The following is a 25814-nucleotide window of genomic DNA, read 5'->3' as shown; positions in this document are numbered from 1 at the left end:
CGAGAGGGAATGAGAATGAAAGAGGGAAGGATGGAGGGAGGAATGGAGGAGAGAGCAGAAAATGATCAAGCAGATAGAAACCAAAGGGATGGGAAATAGATAAACAAACTGTATGCAGAGTTCGTAAGCTAGCTGGTATTGAATTTATAGTATTTTCTAAGCAGAAAACCTGCACCGCATTCCATTTTCTCCGCTTCATCCGTTACATAGGATGATGTATACATACCAAGTGGCATTACGCTAATTAACCATGGCAGTATAACTGACCCTGTTAAATTGCTTGTGTAAACATAGAAGACACTGTGACCTTTTTCTTGACTAACTCTATTTTTTATTTCTGTGTATTTTATCTTTTAAACAGAAACTGAGCGCGTGCTCAAAGCTAACGACAGGGAGTTTAATGTACAGTTCAAATATGCGGTAAGTGAGCAGGATTTTAGTAGTGGTATTAATAAATTTTATCAGTTGAATGAATATAAAGAGGTTGTAAAAGTACATAGTAATAACAAATGTCAGTTATGGAGTGGGGTCAACTATAATATTAATATTATACACATGAGTGACCAAGTTGACCAACTGTTTTGAAAATATTATTCTAAACAAACTTTAGTCTTTTCCCCAAACAACTCCTAAACAAGTATTAAGAGTGCAATTTCGCACCAAAATTGACCCCCTTAAAAGGATTATGGCCGATTATCTTGAAAAGCACCCTTTTTCTTGAAATCGATGTTTGTACATGTAGGCCCCAAATGTGCAGGATCAATAGCAGTAGCGTATTCAGGACTTTTCGGGGTGGGGTGGGGGGTGCATGTAAGGTTAGATTACGCTACAAATTTATCGGAGGGGGAGTTTTTACTACACAATCACCAACATTTTTTGGTCATGATTTCTTCTGAACATTTCAAGATTTATGCAATGCATTTTATATTAAGCTTACTCGGTAAACATTGGTACACATTTTATAGTTGTCCCTTGGACAACTGCCGTCATCATTTTGGGTTGTCCGACGTTCGTTGTGGTTGTCCCGGACAACCGCTTAAAAGTCAAACGCTGAGCATGTCACAGGGGAGGGTGGGATACTTCTCACAGGGGGCAGCTGCCCCCTTGGCTGCGCCAATGCTCAGAAGGCTTTCTTAATAATTATGAGAGCTATTTTGTACAGCTTCTACATTTGTATATTAGCCCTTGCAGCTTTTAGTGTAATTTTTGTCATTGACAAATATTTATTACCGTAGTAATTTTGTGAGATTACTGTTAGCTTGATCGATTGGACCATGAGTGATGCTGCATTACGGTGTTGAGCTTTTGCATTAAATTAGGGATTCAATCATGTTTCACCATTGTTCATCACCGATTAACAACGATGCGTCCGCGTCGTCTGAGTGGTTTACTTTGCGAGCGAAGTAAACCATGCAGACGCGCCGGACGCAAGCTAAAGATATCCAATTCACATGATTCTTTCATTCAGAATGTCCGTTTGTCATTGCCACTCAACCTTACAAGAAGATCGCGGTATTTTTCTGTTGATAACAGCAATAAAACTAAAGAATAAAGCGGTAATATTTAGCTGCTACCGCCAACATAAGAGAGTTTATGTTTACGCATACATTCCAGGCATGACGAATTTTACGCGCTTATGTGTAACGCGTACGCGTAACCTTGCGTTCGCGTATACGCTACTGGACAGTGGATTCATCACGGATTAACAACGCTTGGCTCCTGTACAAAGGTATAGGAAGAGTTGTTGAATGTTTTGTATACATCAAATCTAAAATATTGTCATTTAAGTGAGAAGTATGATGAGCAGAATTCTATGAGCCACAGCCACATTAAAATGGATGTGAAATCCATTGAAATGGATAAAATCCATTTCATTACCATGGTCATGTCAATTTTTGTCCCAATTAATACCGGAACACCTATTTGCAAATATAATATATTGAATTGTCAGGACAATTTCAAACATGCTCATCAGTAACTATGGTAAGGACTCATCATCAGTTCTCAAACGCAGTGTGCTTTTAAGAGTAATATAAAATGTTGGCTACAAAATATCATACCCTAAATCTTGAGGTCAACCTCGGGACAATGCTTGTTGAGTGGACTTAATTGAACTGTGGTAATAAAGATGAGACCCTGGCCCCAGGGGACGGCACTCATGTCTTGCCACATTGACCCCATTTTCAACTCCTCTCACCCAATGACCCCCTGTTTTGTTTGACTGAACTCCCTCCCACCCAATGACCCCCTTTTTTGTTTTCATGTCGCCAAAAGGCCCCCTTTTTCCAAGATTTTTTGACAAATTTCTGATAATCTCTCACCAAATGACCCCGTTAAAAAAAAATATTTTTCTACATATTTTTCAAACAATTTCAAATTTTGATGACTTTCTGACAATTTTGTATCAACTTTTATATTTTAACCCAAAAATTTACCCAGTGTCACAGAAAGACCCCCTATTTTGGTAAGATTTTCCTCAGTATCATGAAAAAGACACCCTTTTTGAGGGCCTTCTCACCGAAAGACCCCTTTTTTTGGTGGCTAGGCTCTCACTGAAAGACCCCTAGTTTTAAACTGGTACTGGTGTACGGGAGCACGGTGGCCGAGCGGAACAGGCTAGGACTCATAATCTGAAGGTTGCGGGTTCGAGCCCGGCGACGCCATCGTGTTGTGCCCTTGAGTAAGGCACTTTATCTCGATTACTCCTCTCCACCCAGGTGTGAAATGGGAGCTGTTATGAATACTGTCCATTGAGCGCCGCCCAAAGGTATGAGCATGCCTTGGGCACTGTATGGCAGCTGACATATTCTAATGACGGCAGAATAAATGTAAAGCACTTTGGTACATGATCACATGTGAAAGGCGCTGTATAAATACCAACATTTATTTATTTTTTTTATTTTTTACGGCGTCCGCACATCCCTGTCACTTCCAAAGTCGAGTGCACCCCCCCGGGACCCTGGCATGGCATCCATGCTCTCATTAGTAATGTAATAGATTGTATCATTGTACTGCTGCGAGGTGTAACCAGTGAAATTTTCTTGCTTTTAATTTTGTCCACTTGTGCAATTATCATCCTCCCCATCATCCTGCTCTGGCTGTAGAGTCTTCCCAAACAAGCTGCCAGGAGCTACAAAAATTATGAGGCACCAAAGAGTCATAAATTTCCTCCCATTTTGACCAACAATCCATCAAATGTTGTTTTCTATCTTGTGACTTGCTGCCTGCCTACTAATGAGTATTGCAACAAGCAATGTGTACAATGAGCGGTGATGGTCAAAATCAGTTGGAAATACATGTATAGTCTGCAAATTGTCACCTCATTTAAATGATTGCCTTAAAGTCATATTTGTACCATTTTGAGATTTTGCGTTCATCATGAGAGACGCCTGCGGTAACAATACCTAATTCAGTTGGCACACTCACTCTAATTAGGGTACCCAAATCAAGGGAATAATTGCCATAGTCAAAAAAATGACTTTATTTCATATTTCATAAGAGTGGCAAATTGACCAATTTAAAATTTTTGCCTAAATCTTCATCATGAGAGACACTTGTGGTAACCATGGTAACAATGCCTCAACCCATACTCACTCTAATAGGGTAGCCAAATCAAAAGAATAATTGCTTAAAAGTAAAAAAAATGACTTTGGTAGATAGTATTTTCCATTTTCTCAAAAGTGGTAAATATGGCAATTATTTTGATTTTGATAAGATGGTAAAATTATGTTTTACACTTCTTTTGAAGTTACATATCGTCTTGCACAATCATTCTATTTTGATTTTAATTTAATTTGTGGATGTTCAAAGCTTTATTTTACCTGCAGATAGAATTTGAAACCCAACAAGGATCCGTGTTAATGAGACTGAAGTATGCAATTAGTAAATTATTCACTGATGCATGAAGCCTAATGTACATAGAGCAGCTCATTAGCTTAGTTTTGGTGTTCTTGTTAATGAGCTGATGAGTAGCCCTACAGTAAGGTCTTTTAAATATGCTATACCCGAGAACCACAAAAAACACAGCGACTGCTCCACCAAAAATAAAGGGGGGGGGGGGAGGAGGAATGGTCATTGGGTTTCAGCAGTTCTTTGCCAAGGTCAAATTGTCCTATAGTAGGGCTATAAGGTATATTGCTGATAGCGATCGATAGGCAAAAGTGATGCATGCTGGGAAGGAAAAGGGCTCAAATTCACGATCTCGGGTGACAAATTCTACAGCTTTTGAGCCCTTTTCATTCCCAGCATGCACCACGTTTGGTCATCGATTTCCATCAGCAATATACCTTATTGCTGAGCAGTTTACACTGTTTTGTCTGGAATTTGTGATACTAGCTATGCTATTAAGTTCCATGGTGCAGACACTAATTGCAATTATTTCAGAATAATCGACATAGATCTGTCTGTTGACAAGGACACAACATCTATAGAAGGAAATTAGTAGGACTTTTATTGGAAGATACTTATGACCAAGTAGTCATAAAAAATTGATCAAACATTTAACAAAATTCACACATTCACATACATTGAACCATTTTTTACCTTCTTCTTTATCAAGAAAAGCAAAGAAATTCCAGATTAAAAAATCTGTATTGGTAGGAGTAGCCAACAGGCGTACAAAGCCGTTCCTTTAGCTGAGTTTCGAGAAACATGCTGTAAGTGGCTAATATGTTTACATCAAAAAGAGACCAACAGAATTGGCATGCTACACTGCATGTTTTACCTAAATGACAGCAGTTACTCAAATGGGCGTTTTCAATGTCAGACATTTCAATAATCATTGGCAGTAAAAGGGTGTTTAGTTTCATTGTCAATCTAAATGGAGATAGAAGTAGACAATTAGGTCAGCAAGAGAACAAGTTACAGAATACATTACCAAATACATGGTGTATTTTGACAAGATAAAACCCACAAGGTATGTTAAAATATGTTTCCTAACATTGTAGTTGTGTCCCAATTTAAAGGGGAATATCAATATTGGGAGTTGTCACAGCCATTTTATTTTGCAGTCATTCATGGAGCTGCAAAGTTTAGATATTGTTTGGAGCTGTGCAAAAATTAATAATAATAATAATAATAATAATAATAATAATAATAATAATAATAATAATAATAATAATAATAATAACATAATAATAACAACAACAACAACAACAACAACAACAACAACAACAACAACAACAACAATAATAATAATAATAATAAAATTGCTTGCTCCACCCTCAGCCTGACAATATTTTGCTCCCTATGTTTGCACATGCCAAGTTTTGGGGTTCCCAATTTGCAAACCTAAAATGGTCTAGGTTATTGTTATTTCACTTCAGAAAATTGATTTCAATTCAATTCAAATTCAATTCTTTCTACACTTGGAGTTTTGCTATTCGATTCCAATTCAATCCACCTTGCTTTAGAATTAATTCAATTCGATTCCAATTCAATTTTTCAATTTCAAAATCATTTCATTCCAATTCCAATTCAGTGCAGTGAAATTAACAGCTAATCAATTTCAATTCAATTCTGAGCATTCATTTCAATTCCAATTCATTTCCAATTCCAATACTGTTGCAGGTTGTGTTAATTGACTAAAGACACACTGCAAAAACTGTGTCTAGAGATTGAACACTTTTTGTCCTCGATTTGTAAACACATGTAAAATCTAAACACAAATGTTAAACTTCAAAATAGCAAGTGTTTAATATCTAGACACAAGGCATCAAATTATTACTAAACATGTTTAGCATTTAGACATGTTTACAAATCGAGGACAAGATGGTGTCTAGAATGGTGTTTAATATCTAGACACTGTTTTTGCAGTGCATGTTTTAAATTTTACTACCAATTTTATAACACTTATAGCAACACAAAGTCAAAATCAAGTACACTACTTGTCACAAAAGCATTACAACAGAAGAAACTTTTTATGTTAACTCACTTTTCACATTCAAACAATGCGAGTGATCCTTGACCTCTGGGTCCTATTTTATGAAACTTTGGAACTTCTTAGTTCTTAGGTGACTGACTTCCTAATATTTGTCTTAACTTCTTGTCCACCATGCACATTATTTTCTAAACTTAAAGGAGGATTTTGTGATCCTGGCATCCTCTTTTTATGACATTTTTCAGTGGATATCCACGAAAAAAGCTTACTCCCAAACAAGGGTGAAAATAAGAAATGATGAACCTGGAGCTCCTTTTTACACAAAATGGCCCCTGGTTCACTTCATTCATCATGGAACCAGGGGCCACTTCTAATCAACAAGGGGCCAATATTTGTTCTGGATAAGTTCATCATGCATTAATGGCTGTGGAATTTAATGTAGTGTAGTGTACTAGTGACCAGGGGCCAGTTTCTGAAGAAAAGTGTCCCCTTGTCAGCTTAAATTTAGATGGGACCAGGGGCCATTTCAGGCTTTCTGGGGGCTAAACGGCTCCCATCTCCCACTTATTTTCATCTTTGCTCCCAAAATTTGAGTTGATTCCGATTTTGCCTTTGCGAGTTATGCATGTTTATGTGTATTACACTGCTCCATATAGGCCACTGTTGTAATTTCGTTCTGGTATACCAGAACGAAATTCAAATTCGACAATATTTTTGCTAAACGAATTAATCTGCAAGAAATGTCTGGTACATAAACATTATGTAGCGGCAGAGGTATCCAGTGGTATAAAAATCTCAACTTGTTTTGAAAAATTTGGGGGGATGAGGCTGTGGATCACGAAATGCCCTTTTAAGTTGTGTGGTACGATCGATAATGGGACCCTGTCCCCACATTGGCCTCAAAGATGTCCAAAATCAAGGTTTTGATACTATTATATAGCCCCTACTTGTCTCCTTCTCCTCCTAAGATTTTCACCCGAAATCCTTGTACTTTTGAAAAAGTGTGAAAAAAGCTGTCAAAGATATAAGCATTTTCTTTAATGGTTTTCTCACAATTTGTTCTAAGTACAATGACTTTTGAGCATAAAAATTAGGAATTTGAGAAAAATAGGGGCTTTGTGATTGGTGCCAAAATTTTTAATCTGTGTCTCTTGTGTGATTAGACCTGGAAGTGTATCAGAATTCAGAACGGGGAAGGGCACTTTTTACAGGTGGAATGATCTGGAATCACAGACATCTCCTTGTGAATTGAAATGCTGAATTGAAATCAAAGCTGAATTTCATTTCAATTCCACTTCATTCTTCATCTCCCAACATGATTTCAATTCCAATCCAATTCAATTCTTCATTGCTCACGATGATTTCAATTCCAATCCAATTCAATTCATGACCAAGCCCACTCATTTCGATTCCAATTCAATTCCAATGCATTGAAATGAAAATCGCCCAAAATTCATTTCAATTCAATTCGATTTCAATGCATTGAATTAACATTAGGTGAGCGAGCAACCATGAAATCTTGCATTTGAATGTTTCTGTCTTATTTTCCTAAGCTTTTTTATAGCATTTTATTTAAAAGGTGCACACGGTAAATGTATGCTAAAAATTTGCTTACCCCCTTTTTGGCTTGCCAAAAAATTTTCCCACCCCAATTTTACCTTCTTGCAGGGCTCATAATTATTGCACAGCCCTTCAGATGAAGAAAGAGAGCAATTAAGGCAGTGAAGTAAACACCGCTACCACCCCACTCCATACCTACCCATACCTAACTAAAATTCACATTAAAAGCATCCATCCAAGTTGGTGATGTTACCTGATGTAGGAGACTCTACCGACATGACAGATACAGATACCCCCACACACAAATAGCAACCCCAAACAAATGGGGTTAGTAGCAAATATAAGGGTAGCAACGGTTATAAGTCAGATCGATGGTGAGTGGTTAGCTATCACTTGGTTTGAAATAAATGGGGTGTGAAAAAGTTATGGAGTTTATGAAGGTCTGTGACAGCTCCAAATTGCACCTTATGCTTGGCCAATTTATTATGTGTTATATCCAAGCGCCGTGTTTGTGACACTGAAACTATGCATGAAACAACATCCTGAACAGAGAAAAAGTACAAGAAGCTAATATACAAGGAGCTTATAAAGTATCTGATATTCATGTGCTTAAACAACATCCTGGGAACGAAAGGTGCAATAAGGGAATAAAGTAACCAATATTCATGTGTTTTAGATGTATATCAGCTGCTTTTCAAGGTGACTTGATTTTGAAAATTGGATTTATCCTGTTGGAGATGTGTAATTTGTGCATAAGTGGAATTATAATAACTCTTGGGAGTTTGGGTCTAATAATGTGCATTTTAATGTGATGTTCAAATCCTTATTTATCATCAAAAGCCTGTGAGCTAAATGCATTATCTTTAATGGGCTATTCCATTTGAAAGCCTCACTCCCATTGAGTAAGATTTTGGAATTCAGCAGTGTTGGCCAGGGTCTTAGCTAGGTTTTTACAAGTGCCCGTCATTTTCACCAAAAGTGCCTGTCCAAAATTTGACCCTGATAGCAAAAACCAGATCTGTGCCAAATGCTTATTTGCATATTCCACATTACTTGTATTTTCATACCTTACCTTATTAAACCTTGTTAGGGACCATTCACAAACACTTGTAAGGGGAGCCTGATGCAAAAACAATTCATCAAACAAATTTTTTGGGCCCCTCCCCCTTACAGACCTCAAAAATTTCAGGCCCCCCCCCCCCCCTTTTTGACATGAAAATTATGGGTCAACCCCATAGAAAAGCATATAAACTCAATTTTCCCAGGAAAATTTGTGGTCATTTTTTCAGGGCCCCCCCTTAGGAGGGTCAAAAATTTTCAGGGCCCCCCTTTTTGCATCAGGCCCCCTTATAAGTGTTTGTGAACGGTCCCTTATTTACACACCTTTGTGTGGGGTCAACCTTAATTACAAATCTAGTAATATTCCACAGAGGGAGGTAGATTTCAAATGGAATAACTTGATTAATTACTGCCACGTCTGGATAACTTGTCTTCAGGAGAATGGAAGGATGTTGTTCAAAGGCACTTGGGTGGGGGGGGGGGGAGGTTACAAATGACCGGTTACTGTATTTGTGTTAAAATTGGCAAACATTTTTGTATATCGAAATTTGGACCCAAACCAAACTTGAGTACCCCTCCCCTCCAGATTTCAGCTTTGCCAATGTATGTATACTATACGTGTAAGGGCTGGCTCTAAGACACTGTCACTTAAAAAACCCACCAATACTTGGGTGCCTCCTCTGGAATATATGGGGTGGGATGGGCAACACATGGGACACCTCACCCATGCTATCCCTGCAGTGTTAGGGTTTAACTTTCTAGGCATTTTAGTGAAAAGTAAGCTGTGTCAATTACAAGCTGATTCCTGGCATTTCCTAGATTGTTCAATTAGGCAAAAATTGCCTAAATACTTATATTCGACCTACAGTGTATGTATTACTGGTAAATGCCAGCAATTCCTTCCCTTTAGCTGGTAATGAAATGTTCCTTTAATAGAGGTAGATATGCATACTTACTCTACTAAAAGAAGATTGCAATCATGTAAAAGCCTGTCCACATTTGTCAAATACTAGATGAAAACATAGTGTGTATGCTTTTTTTTTCTATCTGGGGAGTTCAAAGGTAATTCACATGACACACTTTTGTCAATAAGTCCCTTTTTTGTTTAGCGAAAAAAAAAGTTAATGAAGTTGTAGAAAGAGGAAGATTAAATTGCAAAATGTGAAATTAATTTATCTGATCTCATTCAAACATAGAGCATTATATATAATAACCTAGGCTGGTTACGTGTGCGGAATAGGGAGTGTCGACTGTAGGTTATTTTTATACAGCTTCTATGGGTCCAAATCAGAGATGTTTTACACTTCCCATAATGCATTTCTTCCATTTCAAATTTCTGTACTGATTTGCTATCAAGTGCAACATGGGTGGATAGTGACGAAATTGTACCTTAATGAACAGAGCACATCCATATCTGTGCAAAATATGTTTATTTCTTGACTATCGACTCATGTTTAGCCAGTCTATTCTCAAAATGAAAACAAAGAGAACCCATACAAAGTAATGGGAGTGTTATTTGAAGAAATGAGGTAATGTATCATGTTGCAAAGGATTCTGGGTTAAGATCTTTTCTCTGGGTTCAAATAGGTATCTATATATCGACCCAATTGTGAGCTGATTTAACAATTTTCATATTTTCAGTATGTGTCTAGTATTTAAGTAATGAATTTTAATTGTAGCTTTTTGGTTGGATTTAGTACAGTGGATTATTATAAATTATAAGTAGCAAAGTGCATTGTGAAGGATGAAGAAGTGAGCTATTCCCGTTGAAATCCATACACCTACTATGGAAGACATTAAAATGTCTAACGTAAACATTTTTAAAGGTTTCTTTGCTTACAAGTAAGTATATTACTCTTTGCTGTCTTCAGTGGCAGCACATTTGTCCCTTCCCCTCCGCTAGTCAAAATAAGGAATCGGGGAAAATTGGGGGCCAAAAATTACAACTTTTAACAAATTTTTCATTTTCTCCCAAGAAATTCACTCACCTCCAAGAAAAAGTAATATTATTGTGACTGGCACAGCCACTTACTTACATGTACAAGTAAAGATCATGTACTGAATTGGCATTGGGTGTTTGTGAGATATTGTTTCACCACAGATACCAATATCTGTGGTTTCACTTGCTTGATATGTTGACCACATTCCCAGGTACCATTTGTTTTAATCATGTTTATTTGCTTGTTTGTTTTCTACAGAATAATTACATCCGGACATCCAAGTACACCCTGATCACATTCTTTCCTCGTAACCTGTTTGAGCAGTTCATGAGAATTGCCAATACCTACTTCTTGGTGCTTCTTATTCTTCAGGTAAGTTCGTCACTGCCTACTTCCCTCTTTGTGGTATGATATAACGGGACCGATCGTTATTTACGGCATGGGGAATGGGCGTTTTGGAAAAAATATTGACAAAAAAATGTGCGTTCCCCTTCGCATCTGCTTCGTGTTCCCCCCTTAAGACCACAGAAAAATTCGGTTTCCCCCCTCAAAATGCCCATTCCCCCATGTCATAAATAACGATCGCTCCCTAAGTCCAGTCTAGTGACTATAGGACAGAAACCATGCACAAACCCTCTGATCACCACAGGTCCTGAGACTGCTCCTTCGCACTGATCACAAAATATTTAGTGACCGCTGATATAAATCACCAAACTGAATAAACATAGCTTTTCCAATTCAAATTCTTTTAAATGAAATTTCATATACTTTTATTTGAAAAAAAGTCTGATGTGCCATGGTCAAAAGTTACCACTGAATTGTAATCTATTTACTCCTCAGTAAATCGACTGCTCAGTGCCAGAAGTGGGTAAGTGCAATAGCTGCCCTGTGAACATTTGGCAATTTACACACAGTATATTGTCATCTACACATGGCAGCTACACATGGCAGCTATTGCACTTACCCACTTCTGGCACTCAGCAGTCAAAATGTCCCGCAAAATGTGTGATGCTCTCAAGAAAAATTGTGATCTCATTGTGCTAAGCCAATTTTTAAAGTAAATTTTGTAATACTTCCATTGTCTGTATACGCAATAGTGGTGGTTGATCGTGTCGAAGAGGCGAGCTCTTCTCCCCTTCTGTGCGCCGATGATCAATGGGTCTTGTTGTCATGACCATTGATCAGCTAATCAGGGTCATTGTTTATCACTTCGCTCGTTTACGCTTGGCGCAAAACGCAGACCACAGGAGTATTTAACAATTTACTTTAGCTTGTCAATTTTGATACGTAATTGTTCCGAATACTCATATTTCAACAAAGTTGAAATTCTTAAAAAGTAGATAGTTTTTATCTTATTTACAAAAATCTAATAAAGAGGATAGTCTGCCTATTTTTGAAACCAATTTCACAAACATCTTGATTCATTTGAGCTGATCACATGACAAATTCAACTGTTGTTTTACCTATTTTTGATTTATTCGTTTCTTTCCTTTGTTTTTACAAACAGTTATTACCAGTGATCTCTTCACTGAGTTACATCACCACAGCCTTACCCCTAATATTTGTACTCGCTGTCACAGCAATCAAAGATGGAGTGGATGATATCGTAAGTATTTTTCAATGTGGGTGTGTGCCCCGAACTCGCTTACTTCAGGGACATCAGTGTGTTTTTGATTACGTAACCAGCAAAGTCTGCCAACCGGGGACGTCCCCAGTTGGAGAGATTATACCCTGCACTCCCTATGGCTAAAAATCTTAAAAATGCGATGTCAATCTGGGGACATACAACATAGGGGTAGGATTATGTCCCTGAATGGTGGGTTACTATCCTCTACCGTGTGATAAACGACAGGCAGGTCCCCGGATTGAAAACACACAATGTGTGGGGGTGTTCCCACTTGACACACCTGTGCGGGAAGGGGTGAGTGTGTGAGTCTTTCTCTCCTTTTTTGTACTCCCCTGTCTTATGCTCTGCTTTTCTCCCACATTTAGTGAAGAATGGGGTGCGTGTGTGTCTTTCTCTCCTTTCTTGAGCTCCCCTGTTTCATGCGTTTCATGTCTCCATCCTCTTCCTCCTCCTCCTCCTTTTCACTCTATCTGTAGTTTGTTCCCTCTCTCCCACATTTCCAGACAGATAGACACTAATGCTTCTAAGGCACAACATCATTTTTGGTCCAGTAGCGTAGGGTTATCGGTGCCCAAAGTGGTACCGACAGCACTTTTTATCGTACCTTGAACATTTGTACAGTGTATTTGTTTTTTATTTAAATGAAAAACAATAACACTATATGCAACTGTTAACTATTATGCTTGATACAATTTATCATATATCCAGGGAGTGATGTTAAGAGTTATTGGTACCTAACCAGGCACTGATAGTTCTATAGGACCAAATTGAATGTGGTGCCTAATTCTCCCAAACTCTTTTCTCTCTCTTCCTCTCCTCTCTCGCTGTTGTCTTCTCTCTAGATGCTTACATTATATAATGGAACTGTATCAATATCAGTCTAAAGTGGTGGTGGTTTGCCTCATTTTGGTTATTTTATTGTATTACATCATTATAAAAATAATACTTACAAATGCTTTCCAGACGACTGCGTTCAATTCCCATTACATTAAGTTCAGATGAAAAAAGAAATCTCAGTTATTGTAAAATTCAATTTCCTTTATCCGCTCTGTTTGTTGATCAGTAAAACAGTCATGATTTTAACAATCAATTCAGGTGATTGAGTTGCAGAGATTTTGTACTGTTACTATGACAACGGAAGATGATGGAAAATGTTTTTCAATGTTTCAGTACAAATTGATTTGTGGGAAATTCCCTGGGGCTTCCAAATGTCTTCAAAATAAATTGACTTTATTTCAGGTATGATGAAGCATGACAAATTGATATATAAATATAATAATAAATGTTCAAGACAATATAAGTTTTTGTAAAACATAGTGCATTGTAAATATGCGATTCAGTAAAAGTGCAAGAAGTGCAGCAAAAACTGTCAACTGTTGTTTGCAAAGATTTTGTCAGTGTTTTTTTATATCAAATAATATGTACAAAGTCGGTATATCTGTTTATCAGTTTGAATTGTTGTTATGTTATCGTGAGATGTTTAATTGAATTTAGATACCGATATATGATCTACTCCGTTTTCCTAACTTTAATCATAATATATCACTAATTGAATATCTTTTTCTTAATTCACAAAATCATTTTCTTAATTCATTTAAATGAAGATATCAATGAGATAGTTGATTCAATAAGAGAGTGATGATAGTCCGTTAGTAGTCGTGTTCACATTTTGAGTTACACCCGGCGTAAACTTACGCTAACATTGATCAAAATTCCACAAATATTTTCCCTACTCCTACCACGTGTCCACACCTAGCCTACTCCTAGCGCTACGCCAATTAGTTCCACCAAGCATTCACTTCTGGTCGGCGTAAACATTGGCTACCACTTCCGGTGTTTCTGTGACCTTTATCAACCGCGCGATATGTAATTTCTTATTTCCGACTAACAAAAGGTCATACTTACACCGGGTGCCAGGAGTAGCAGCGTTCACATTCCAACTTGACTTTTGTCAGGAGTAAATCGTCGGACGTACGCCTGGCGGAACTTACGCTGAACATCGTTCACACTGCCACTACTCCTAGCAGCGCCTACCACTACTCCTAGCAACTTACGCCGATCAAGTTCCACCGGGCGTACGTCCGACAATGTGAACATGACTAGTTTCTATTGATTACAATCTCATTAAGCCTTGGGTTGCTCCAGGCATATGCGTGAATCACATCTAGTGCCGGTGTTTGGTGATGATGTTTTTTGTTTCACCTCATTAGTTTACCACTGTTCCATAGGATAAACAGGTTGTTATGGTGAATTCATTTAAGTGTTTTTCAAGTTCGTAAAAAAATAAAGGGAAGTAGGTTTTAGATTAAAAAAAAAGGACGAAAGAACGGAGAATGAAAGATAAAAGAAAGGAAGAGAAAGAGAGATGGAGGCAGGAAAGTGAAGAAAAGCAAAGATTGCATATGAATTTTGATTTTAGTAAACATGGTTTGCAGAAAATATCTGCAAAAATCTGCACATTACCAGTAATATGTCATGAAAAGTCCTATTCCATACATAACATGATTTCCACGATCACAGCTTCTCCATAGCTCTAACCATGCATGCAGACCCCAATAACAAAATATCTTAATATAGACTTTAATATTCTTAGAAAATCTATTATTAAACCAGAATTCAGTAGTCAATTGATGAAAACAGGATTTGGTTTTGACAAACTTACTTCATAAAGACTGAAAGCAACTTCAATAAGATGAATTATTGAAGATTAATGGGTGCTTTGATTAAGATGAAGTGAAAATGGATATGTTTATCAATCAATCAATCAATCAATCAATTTATTTCATCCATTCATTATACAACAATTATAATTATGATACGATGAGATACAATAAGGATGTATTTTATATACAATAATATAATGGAAAAAGCAACTATTTTTATGAAAAACGTCAATGAGATGGATGAGGTATTTATTATCATGGTAGTTATTGAAATGTCTGCTGCCAATAAATGTCAATGGAGTGAATTTCTACTCATTGACACTGAAGGATGGTGTTGCTAGAATTCATATTCTGTATATTTAAGTAGTTTTCCTTTCATATCAATATGAAGTCAGTATAGTTGTCATTAAACCTGTCTGCTGCTCAATCGGGTCCGTACGCAGGAGGTTGCTGATTTTGGCGGGTGCTGATTAAAAAAAAGTGGATGTTCTTCCCAAAATGTCGACCTTTTTTGACTAAAATGCATAAAAACCTGATTTTTTGTTATATCTTGGGACTTTTTTTTTATACATGTGCAAATTGGGGGGGGGGGGCACTTTTCCACCCCCTTTTTACGGGCCTGTGCTCAATATGGTAATGAAAGTACTAGTTTTTTTTTGTGTCAGATTATGTCACAAAACTTGGACAGTGATGGATGGTTAAGTGTGGATTTTTCCCCGGACATGTTGCTCAATAATTTACACCAATCAATACAATGTTTCAAGCACAGAAAATTTGTTTTATGGGTTTCAGACACCTCAAATACATACATAGAATGCATTAATTTTGAATGCAGTGAATGACAACATATATTTTTGCTTTGTTTTGTTTCACAGAAAAGGCACCGAAGTGATAATCAAGTAAACAACAGAAAGTCAGACATCTTAGTTGATGGAGAGTAAGTATTTTAATCAATCAATCAATCAATCAATCAATCAATCAATCAATCAATCAATATATTCAAATTTCACCCTTAGATCTGCTGCAGACTCCGAGTATTCAACATAGAATATTAGATTCATTATTTAATCTATTCCCATTCTATTTCCAGTAATGTTTAAAGTATTATTCAGATTTCCTTTTAAGCGTACTGCAAGCTGTCCAGCGTGTATTATTTTGCACATGGTCCAATGCACACGCTTGAAGTCGTGCATGTATACGCGATGGTTCATTTGTAAAAGAAAATCTGAATAATACTTTAACTTCTAAAGAATGTTTGATGATGTGAAATCGATAATATGTTACAACTTAATCGAATATCTGGTGGAAATTGGTTTTACGGCATCAAACATTCGTTTGAAGTTAAACTGGAAATAGAATGGGAATAGATTCTGTACACTGTACAAGTCATGCCATTTGGAATTCAACATCCAGGTCTGATTCCACATTGGCATTGGCAATGTAATTCATCATAATTATCTTTATGGTGCCATACCGTATAGAGTTGACCTCATTAAGCTCATCCTGCTGAATTTGACCCTTGCTAGACCACAGGTGTATGCAGGTGGAATTACCAGGGTGTGACAGGGGATTCAGATAGAGATAAAGAGATGCTCAATTTTATAATTAACATGCCAGTCAGAGATAAACATTGAAAATTGTTTTGCCTCCATCTGACATTAATTGTATTTTGCATAGAATTTTCGATGTGCAAATTTTTGATGATTTTCACATGTTGAGAAATTTTGCAAGTTACTTCCATGGTCTGTGCTATGCGCCGAGTGTACATGAGTATAAACAATCATGTTGATTGGTTGATCAACAGTCTTGACGGTTTTGACCCATTGGTCGTCGGCGCGTACAAGGAAAGTGTACCCGAACCACTACGGAAGTACTAAAAATTTCTTTACATGAAGGTTAACCCTATCGCCCCAAGGGCTTTTTGGTGGTGGGAAGGGAAAGAATGAAGGAATAAAGAGAAAAAACAAAGAAAGAACTTGTTTGCTCTGGGTGGGATTCGAACCTGAGACTCCTCACATGCCAAGCACTGGGTTAGCGACACTTTGCCACGGGTCTTGGGCTTCGCTGGCCAGCGAAACCGTGCCTATATATCACTTAGGGCGATTGCATCATCACACCACATGGGATGCATGCACGAACAACGCATATATCAAGTAGTATTTTGTAGTACCTGGGCATTTTAGGGTTAAGGAAATTATGTGATGTATCTGTTTTAAACCACTGAATTGTTTTACGGACACAGTATGCATTGACTAAAAAAGTTCAGACATGCTGACATTGCATTGTTTGTTATATTGATTCGTTTCCAGGTTAAAGTCTACAAAATGGCAGCAGGTACAAGTGGGCAACATCATCAGAATAATTATCTACAAATCTTATTTTAAAACCAATGCCCTCGCCTGTTCATTCAATACAAGTTTTTACAGACTTCTTTCCTGAATAAAAAGTTTATTGATATGTTTCATTATATATTTTGTTTGTTTCGTCCTAGGTTAAAGTCTACCAAATGGCATGTGTGCAAGTTGGCGACAACATCAAAATAAATCTTTACAGAGCATTACTTCAGGTCCCTTCAGGGCTATTCCATTTAAAATCCACACTTCCCTGTGGAAGATTTGGGAAATGTATTCCACAGGCGGAGTATGAATTTTGAATGGAATGAGCCCATTAGGCAGCTCCATTTGAAGTTCATGCACCCTCTGAGAAAGATTTAACCTGAATCTTCAACAGAGGGAGGTTGAGTTTCAAATGGAGCAGCCTAAAGTGTTCATTCCATCTGAAATTCATCCCCTCTGTGAAAGATTTTCCAAAATCTTCCACAGGGGGAGTGTGGGTCTTAAATGGAATGGCCAATAGACCCTGTCTGTTACCACTGAATTGTTTTACAGATACATTTTGCACTAATTAAAAAGTTCAGATGAACTAACATTGAATTGTTGTTTATTCTATTGATTTGTTTGTTTTCTTGTAGGTTAATGTCTACCAAATGGCAGCATGTGCAAGTGGGCGACATCATCAGAATGGAAAACAACGAGTTTATAGCAGCAGATATTATGCTTCTTTCCTCCAGTGAACCACACAGTCTGGTGTATGTAGAAACAGCTGAACTAGATGGGTTAGTATTGAAAAACAATAGACGAGATGCCAGTATCCTGAATTTTTTAATTATTATTATTATTATTTTTTTGTGTGATTTTTTTCCCGATTTGGAGAGTCCCTGGACCTACAATCATAGAATTTAGTCTTGGGACAGTTTAGGACCATGCACTAAAATTGATACCCCTTCCCCCATAACAATGTTGATCGAGGTCTTATCATCAGGCTCCGTGTTGGACTCTGCAACATTGATTGGTGGGGGAAGGGGAGGGATATGGCTTACAGGAGGGTTGAGGCTACACATAGAACATTACTTGAAAAATATCCATCAAAATTTACGTGACTGGGGATGTAAACAAGGAATAAAATTGACCATGTGTCCCAACACAATAATTCTAAGATTGTAGCTACAATCATTTGTTGTTGATTTTTAAAAAATGGGGAAAAAACATTAAAAAATTACAATTTTGTATCTAAAAAGGACCCCCGGCTCTGAGGCGCTGAGCTCCCTATGGCTCACAATTGTGGGTATTATTTTTAGAATTTTTAAAGTGATGGCAATCAGGTTTGTTTTGTGCTGGTAGAATAGAAAACAAAATTGGCAAGATGTAAGAATAATGTTGCTGCCTCAAGCTCTTGGATTAGGTTTCGGTTTCAATCTTTAAATTGAAGATTAGGATTTGTATAATTAGCGGAAATAGCTTTACAATTAAAAACAAGGTGGCGGTGTTGAGATAAGCATTCAGAATATTGGACAAAAGCTGGACATTATAATTTCAAGTTCCAGGTATTGGAAAGTTCTTGTTGGAAAGAAAGTATAAAATTATTAAAGTCATTGAAACATTTATGGAACATATCCAGTTACTGATAAATTGAAAGAAAAATAGCACTCCATTTTTTCACTCTTGATGTGGCAGTGATGTCAGTGCGCATTTCATTTGGCGCAGCTCCAAGTAGGTAGTGGATGCTCAAACCTGTAAATGCCTCATGGCAAAAATGTCGTGCTGTATTTCTTCACAACAAGTGGGAAATGGACACCTTTAATCTAGTAGTGATAATGGAATATTTCCAACAAATAAAAAAATCTTCTTGTACTTGGAAACAGTAATTAAGCTCAAAGTGCATAGCAACCTATTGTGATTTATTAATATGCACTTGAGTAGTAAGATGAAAGTGCTTATTGACAGGCTGTTATTGGTATCATACTTGATTAGTTACAAGTTGTCTTTTTTTAGAATTAGAGGTACATCAATTGAAATCAGCTTATTGTACATTGTTCAGTGGTGTTGTAACAGTGGTGTTGTAACAGTGGTGTTGTAACAGTGGCATTGTAGTCTTTTGTTGAGGTGCATGGTGGCCAAATTTTATAGGGTCATTTATCAGTTTTATCATCAGGACCTTAATTACTAGGTGCCTGTCCACTTTCACCCCATCCATTGAACTGGGAAAAACAATATTGACATGATATTGAAAAGTAGATTTTTTTTAAATGTTTGCCCCAAATAGTGTCCATGATTTTTTTGCTTTTAACCAGAAAGAGCCCAATTAATTATGTGGACAATCTATGCCCCATAGATCCACCAGTGTATTTGTCATAGAATTAGTGATGTAACAGGATAAATTACTATAGCAATGGGTTGACACTATTTTTGAATGTATTGCCCTGCACTTTAATCAGGCCGCACTCACAGCCTGTGTATTTGTACAATCATTGATTGAATACAATACCACTCTTTTCAAAGACACTAGTCTTACAGGTTTGAGTGAAACATACAATGAACTCAGCATAATGTGATATTTCCGGAGTTACGATTCCGGTATATATCCCTGTTCTTTGACAGCTTAACGACTAGTACAGGGCTTTACAGTCAAAAATAGTGTGAACCCATTGCTTTGGTAATTAATCCTGTTATTACTTCTAAGGTGAATAGTTTGAGTTGAACATTTTCTATTGTACACACTATACAGGGTAGGTTGAATGTGCTAGACAAATGGTGTACTTAGTATGTCAAATCTGAGAGACCATCAACTGATAACATTATAAATATAATTAGAACATGTATGAATTCTTTTGTAAATACTGCTGCAGCTGTTGCACCTGCTGTGATTCCATATGTCAGAATTAGAGAAGTAGAGTGCATCCTGGAAAAAACTCTGACTTTTGCTAGTGTATAATAATAAATGGCTTTGATAATTTATGGATGTATCCAGTATTCAGTCAGGGGAAAATCTTTGGTTTCAGGCAGTTTTAATACCATTTACATGCATTTTGTGCCATCTGAAACAATTTACGATATACCCCTGGGTGCACACTGCCCGGATACAATGTATATGATAATAAAGTTGCTGGTTTATCTGGTAACAGCCCATTAGTCTGAAAGGTAATTAGTCCAAAAGCTGGTTAAAAAGAGTTTATGGCATTGTTAGGATTAGGATTAGGGTTAGCATTAGGGTTAGGGATAGGGTTAGGTTAGGGTTATGGTATGTGTTAGGATTAGATTAGGATTAGAGTTATGGTTAGGTTTTGGGATATGATTATGTTTAGAGTTAGGATTAGGGCTTAGTTTTGGGTTAGATTAAAGTTTAGGGTTAACAATAGCGCGTACCCCGACCACGGAAGCTTTAAAAAACAACTTTAGTTAATCTTACAGATGTATCACAGAGTGCTGTTTCATTAAATGAGGGCTGTGCAATAATTATGAGCCCTGGGGAGGGTAAAATTGGGGGGGCAAGAAATTTTTGGCATGTCAAGAGGGGGGCAAGCAATTTTTGGCACACATTCACGGGCCACCTTAAATAAAATGCTTAAAGTTTGGAATTTGGGATCCCAAAAATTTGGCATGTTCAAGGGGGGGCAAAGAATTTTTGGCGGGCGAGAGACAGCGATTTTTGGCGGGCCGAGGGGGGCAAGCGATTTTTGGCGAGCCGTTCGAAATTTACCCCGGGGCTGATAATTATTGCACAGCCCTGAGTTACTTGATATTTCATGTAGAATATACTGAGCTGCATTTGGGCTATTCAATTTGAACACCACACACTCATTATGGAAGTTTTTTCTGTAATAATAAAAATGCTACATGAATTTTAATATACAAAATTATTGACATGCACCTATAACATGATTAATGTTTGCTGTTGATGAATCTGCAAGATGAATTCATGCATTTTATGTCATGCTGCTGGAAGTTTTATCACTCCATAGAGCAATAAATTCTCATTTGAAACCATAACATGGGAGTCACATAGCAACAGTAGTTGTCATTAAATGTACTATCTAGAATCTTGGTATAGTAGTCATAAATATATCGGCAATGTGTGTTTTTATCTTCAGCATAGTCAGTGGTACCAACGTCGTGCCTTAGGCGCACAATTGGGCTACTTGGCAGCCACTTGCCACTACTCAAAAAAGCATGCTGCTACTTGCCTAAAATTGGGCTACTTTTGCCAGTGTCAGGCCGCGGCAGTAATTTGATGTATTTTCCTTTCAGTCTCTAAAGCTCCAAATTGCAATTACCATGGGTTTAGTGACCATTTATTGATCGGTCAGTAACTTCCCAGTAAGTATCGGAAGTTTTAAAGTCAAGTGCTTTTCCGCTCAATTGGGTGATTTGGGTTCTAAATTCGGGTAAATCCGCCGAAATATCCGGTATTGGGCGCTTTTTTGGGAGCTTAAAAATTGGGCAACTTGAGAATCCTTTACCGCGGCCTGGCAAGTCAATGCGCTGCGCCTTGGCGCTGAAAAGTTTTGGCAACACTGAGCATAGTGCACCATAACAGAAATCCTGGGTGGTTTAGAAACTGATTATCTAAACGTGGATTAAGAAAGAGATAAAATAATTAGGTATTGGAAACCACAAATTGGTTTCTACCTACTTACTTGAGTGTGTTGTGAGGAGCCAAAATTTAGCATGAATTGAGCATGCATAGGATAAATATTAAAATTGTGGAATAGCCCACATGTAAAGGCAGGGGTGCAAATTGTGATTTCTTCCTCAGGAGCAAGGTTTTTAGGCTCAAGATTTCCTCAATCATACCAGACATAAAAAAGCTTTATTCTGCACTTCAAAAGATGAGAATAGTAACATAGCATGTATATTTGGAGCCACATAAGTCTTTTAGCTCCCAAAAAAGGCTGTATCTGGACAATGTGCGCGCGTAGCGCGCAAAAATTTGGTATTTTACACTAGTTTGGGGGCAAATTTGGTTGAGACACAGGCTCCTTTCCGGCCCTTTTCTTTTCCTTTTCCCCCTTCCCCATTTTCATTTTTTGTCAGAGGAAGCACAATTTGTTCAGTGCTTTATGGTTCTTTTTTGAATTTCCTCAATATTTTCCAGGTTGTCCTCTCCTCACTGCCATTAGTATTGATACACTGAATTCCTTCATGACTTTTATTCCCATAAAATCCTCATTGCCGCATCTCTATAAATTTCCTCAGATATGATTGCCGCCTCTCAATAAATTTCCTCAGTTATGTGCCCAGTGTTTTCACCTGCCTTCACCTTTTCCTGTTTTATTGAATACCTCCTCTGGTGATGAATTGTAAATTTCCTCATATGCATTATGTCCCATTTCCATATACACCAACACCTTCCTCTTTTTTGCTATTATTTCTTGAACAATCATGTGAATTCCTCCAAATTTTGCACAGCCAGTGTCTTGAGATTTCCTCTCTTCCATTCAGTAGCTTCACTGCCTCACAGTCCTCTTTGCTGAGATCTGTTTCCCTCTATGTAATCTTCTAGGCCTCCCTCTACCTCACTCCTCTTCTTTTTCTTTCCTCTTCCTCTCCTCTTTTTTTCTTCTCCTTCCCTCTTTTTTCCTCTCTTTCTTTTTCTTCCCAAGGCATTATTTCCTCAATCTTGACTGTCATTTCCTAGGAGCGGTGCTCCCCGCTCCCGCACAATTTGCATCCCTGTGTAAAGGATAAGATACAGAATATATCTAGTTGGTAATTATCCATTGAAAACACAAGAACTACTTGATTAGTATGAAAAAATAATGAATGCCATTTTCCTTCATGTGGGCTTTACGTATGTCATTGCTGTACTTATCAAGCTATACATATACTTCATTTGCTAGCGATGAACAAATACATTTGGACCAATTCAGTGTTTATTGGCGCGTAAAATTTACAGCTGGTGACCACATGTTGGGCTATTCCAGTTGCAATCCATACACCCCATGGAAGACATGACCTTAAACTTCCACACAAGGAGTGTAGATTCAAATGGAGTCACCCATTTTGGGAAACCCATTTGAAATTCACACTCCCTGTGTGTGAGATTAAGGTCATGTCTTCCATAGGGGTGTATGGATTTCAAGTGGAATAACCCAATACATTTATAGAGATATTTAATTGTTGTACTGTAGCAGTAGCAATGTAGCAATAATTCATGTGTGTTGTATCATGTTGCAATTAATGTTGTTAGTTACTAGTATTGTTTAGGCAACCATGAGTAATGATACTCTCTCTCTCTCACAGACACTCGCTATTTCGCTCTTTCTGTCCTCCTCTCTCTCTCTCTCAGATTTTTGTAATAAAATTCACTATAAGGCGATGAAAAAAGAAAACCCTGTTCTACGAGCCTGACCGACCCAGATTTTGAACAAATTGGGAACAAATTTTTGCTTTACAAATGAATACTGATCCAAATTTCTACAATTTCAGGAACAAATTTTTTTTTTGTATTTCCCCAAATTGCAAGTATTTACAGATTTTGGTGATTTTTTTGGTCAAAAAAAAGCCCAACCGACCGACCCTACTTGAAAGGTCCGTCCGCCTGTAGAACAGGTTTTCTTTTTTTTGTCGCCTAAAAGGCTCAAATTAACATTTTCAGTGGAAGCTCAATATTGTGGTGTCCATTACCAAATTATGGGGTTGACAACCCGTCTCGCACAGTGATTATGCATTGATGGGCCTCTGTTATTATGAATACATTATATAATCAGAAATGACATAGCAACTCATTGATGACAAAGATGCAATTAGCTAAATGTATTTCACATTTAAAGCAGGTCAATAAAACATTACCCAGTAGTGCTATGGCAACATTGGGCTATTCCATTTAAAATCCACACTGCCCCGGTGGAAGATTTTGGGAATATCTTCCACAGGAGGAGTATCTTTTTCAAATGTAATTGGTCAGGGTTAATCATTTTGAAACCCATACTCTCTCTGTATTATGGTTTTACCTACATCTTCCACAACTGAAGTGAATATTTCAAATGGAAGTTACCCAATTGTCTATTGTATTCAAAACTCATACTCCCTCTGTGGAAAACTTTAGCTAAATCTTCCACAGGGGTAGTGTGGATTTTAAATGGAATAGCCCATTGAGATGATTTACATGTGCAGAATCCATTATGATAAAATGGGGTTGCTTCTATGTGTGTCAATACTTGATACATTCAATTTTTATAGTGTGTTGTATCACATCGTGGAAAATTTTACAAACAAATTTACTAACAAGAAACATGTCTACACTAATATTTGTAAGTGTTTCTTAAGCATTATCTAAGCAAGAAAGACTGTTTTTTCTCATTATAAATTTCAGTTCATCTGGATACTAACTATTATGATGTCCACTTGTATATTGACAACAAGAGGGAGGAATAAAAATATACCGTAGAATTCCATCTAGAAGCATAATACTTATAAATTAGTGTCTTTTTGATGACAGAGACGAAAGGTAGACACCCTCCACTAAAACATTACATTAGATTGGTCTTACAATAATATGTGTTTGTACAGCCACCTGTATCAGTATTAGTTTGCTCAAACTCCAAATAATATTGCTGTGGAGGGTGTCTGCCTTTTGTCTCTTTTGTCAAGAAAAAAAGAGGCAATATGCTTGTAGGTGGCATTCTATGATATACTATCAGCAGCAGCAGCTTTGGAAACAGCAACCTTACTACATGAACTTTTCTCAAGAACTTGTTAATAACATTTGCCTAAAATCTTAAATCTTACACAACATTCCAGATAGGACTAAAATTGGATCATCCTTGTTGACAAATGAAAAAAATAAAAATAAAGTAGTTGTAGTTGGGCAATATCTTGAAGTAGAAGTAGATCGTAGTGAGACATCTTAAGAAATTAAGAAAATGGCTCCATGTTTCATAACCTGCATGTAAGTAATTGCAGACTTATTGGTACACTTCCATTTACAAATGACTGTGTAGGGTCACGCAAGTAGGGCACGATTTTATAGAGACTTCATTTGGGTTCATGTTGGAAATCAAATTTGGTAATCCACAGTGTCTGTGTTCTCATAAATATTTTGAAGAGCCACAGTAATATATCAAGATGGGAACAAGATATGGGGGAGAAAACAAAAATTGGATGCAGCAAGGAAATTTCAATATGTTAAAAATCTGCCCTCTGCCCTCCTCCAAAATAAAAATGGGAACACAATCCAGTGGTGTATTCTCTAGTATCCTCTACCCCAAGCTACATGTAGCCAAATTTTCATTGGGCAAAGGAGAGTTGTTTCTTTTTATTCTGATTCTGGAAAAAATATGGAGGCTTAAGCTTCATCGTCATAATTATTATTGCATTTTAGCATTATTTTTATGAAGTATGTTATCATGCTAATTTTGTGTTTATTTTCTTCTTTTTTTTACATCACAGAGAAACCAATTTGAAAGTACGGCAAGCCATACCAGAGACAGCAGTGATGGGGGAAGATATAGAAAAGTTAAAACAGTTTAATGGTATGTAATATGGTTTAAACAGGTATATTGGGAAAAGCATGTTACTACCATTTATGATGCATTGTAAGTCCTAAACAGGTGTGTTCACAGGGGTGGCTTTGGGGCTTGGTCCCCCTCTCCTGGTTTATATTATGCCAAAAAACATAAAAGGCAACCTATTTGGGGGCACATTACTCAGTCCCACAGAGTGAAGGTTTCTGTTCATGCCTCCTGCTAAACTCATTACTGAGTTCCAAATTCATTGTAACTTTTCCATATGATTTTTTATATGTTTAGG

The 25814-nt window shown here is 37.2% G+C and overlaps 1 protein-coding gene across 1 annotated transcript in view; it reads left to right on the top strand.

Annotated features, from left to right (window-relative positions):
• Positions 1–25814, top strand: part of LOC140171392 (probable phospholipid-transporting ATPase IM) — a 131510-nt gene that overhangs the window by 56976 nt on the left and 48720 nt on the right. The window contains exons 3-8 of the mRNA XM_072194638.1: positions 362–420; positions 10696–10809; positions 11945–12043; positions 15603–15664; positions 17699–17842; positions 25455–25537. Coding sequence (XP_072050739.1) covers positions 362–420; positions 10696–10809; positions 11945–12043; positions 15603–15664; positions 17699–17842; positions 25455–25537 — 561 coding nt within the window. The remainder of the gene's footprint in view (positions 1–361; positions 421–10695; positions 10810–11944; positions 12044–15602; positions 15665–17698; positions 17843–25454; positions 25538–25814) is intronic.

Source organism: Amphiura filiformis, chromosome 15, assembly GCF_039555335.1.
Source record: "Amphiura filiformis chromosome 15, Afil_fr2py, whole genome shotgun sequence".
Taxonomy (NCBI): Eukaryota; Metazoa; Echinodermata; class Ophiuroidea; order Amphilepidida; family Amphiuridae; genus Amphiura; species Amphiura filiformis.
This window is presented reverse-complemented; position numbering and strand designations above follow the sequence as displayed.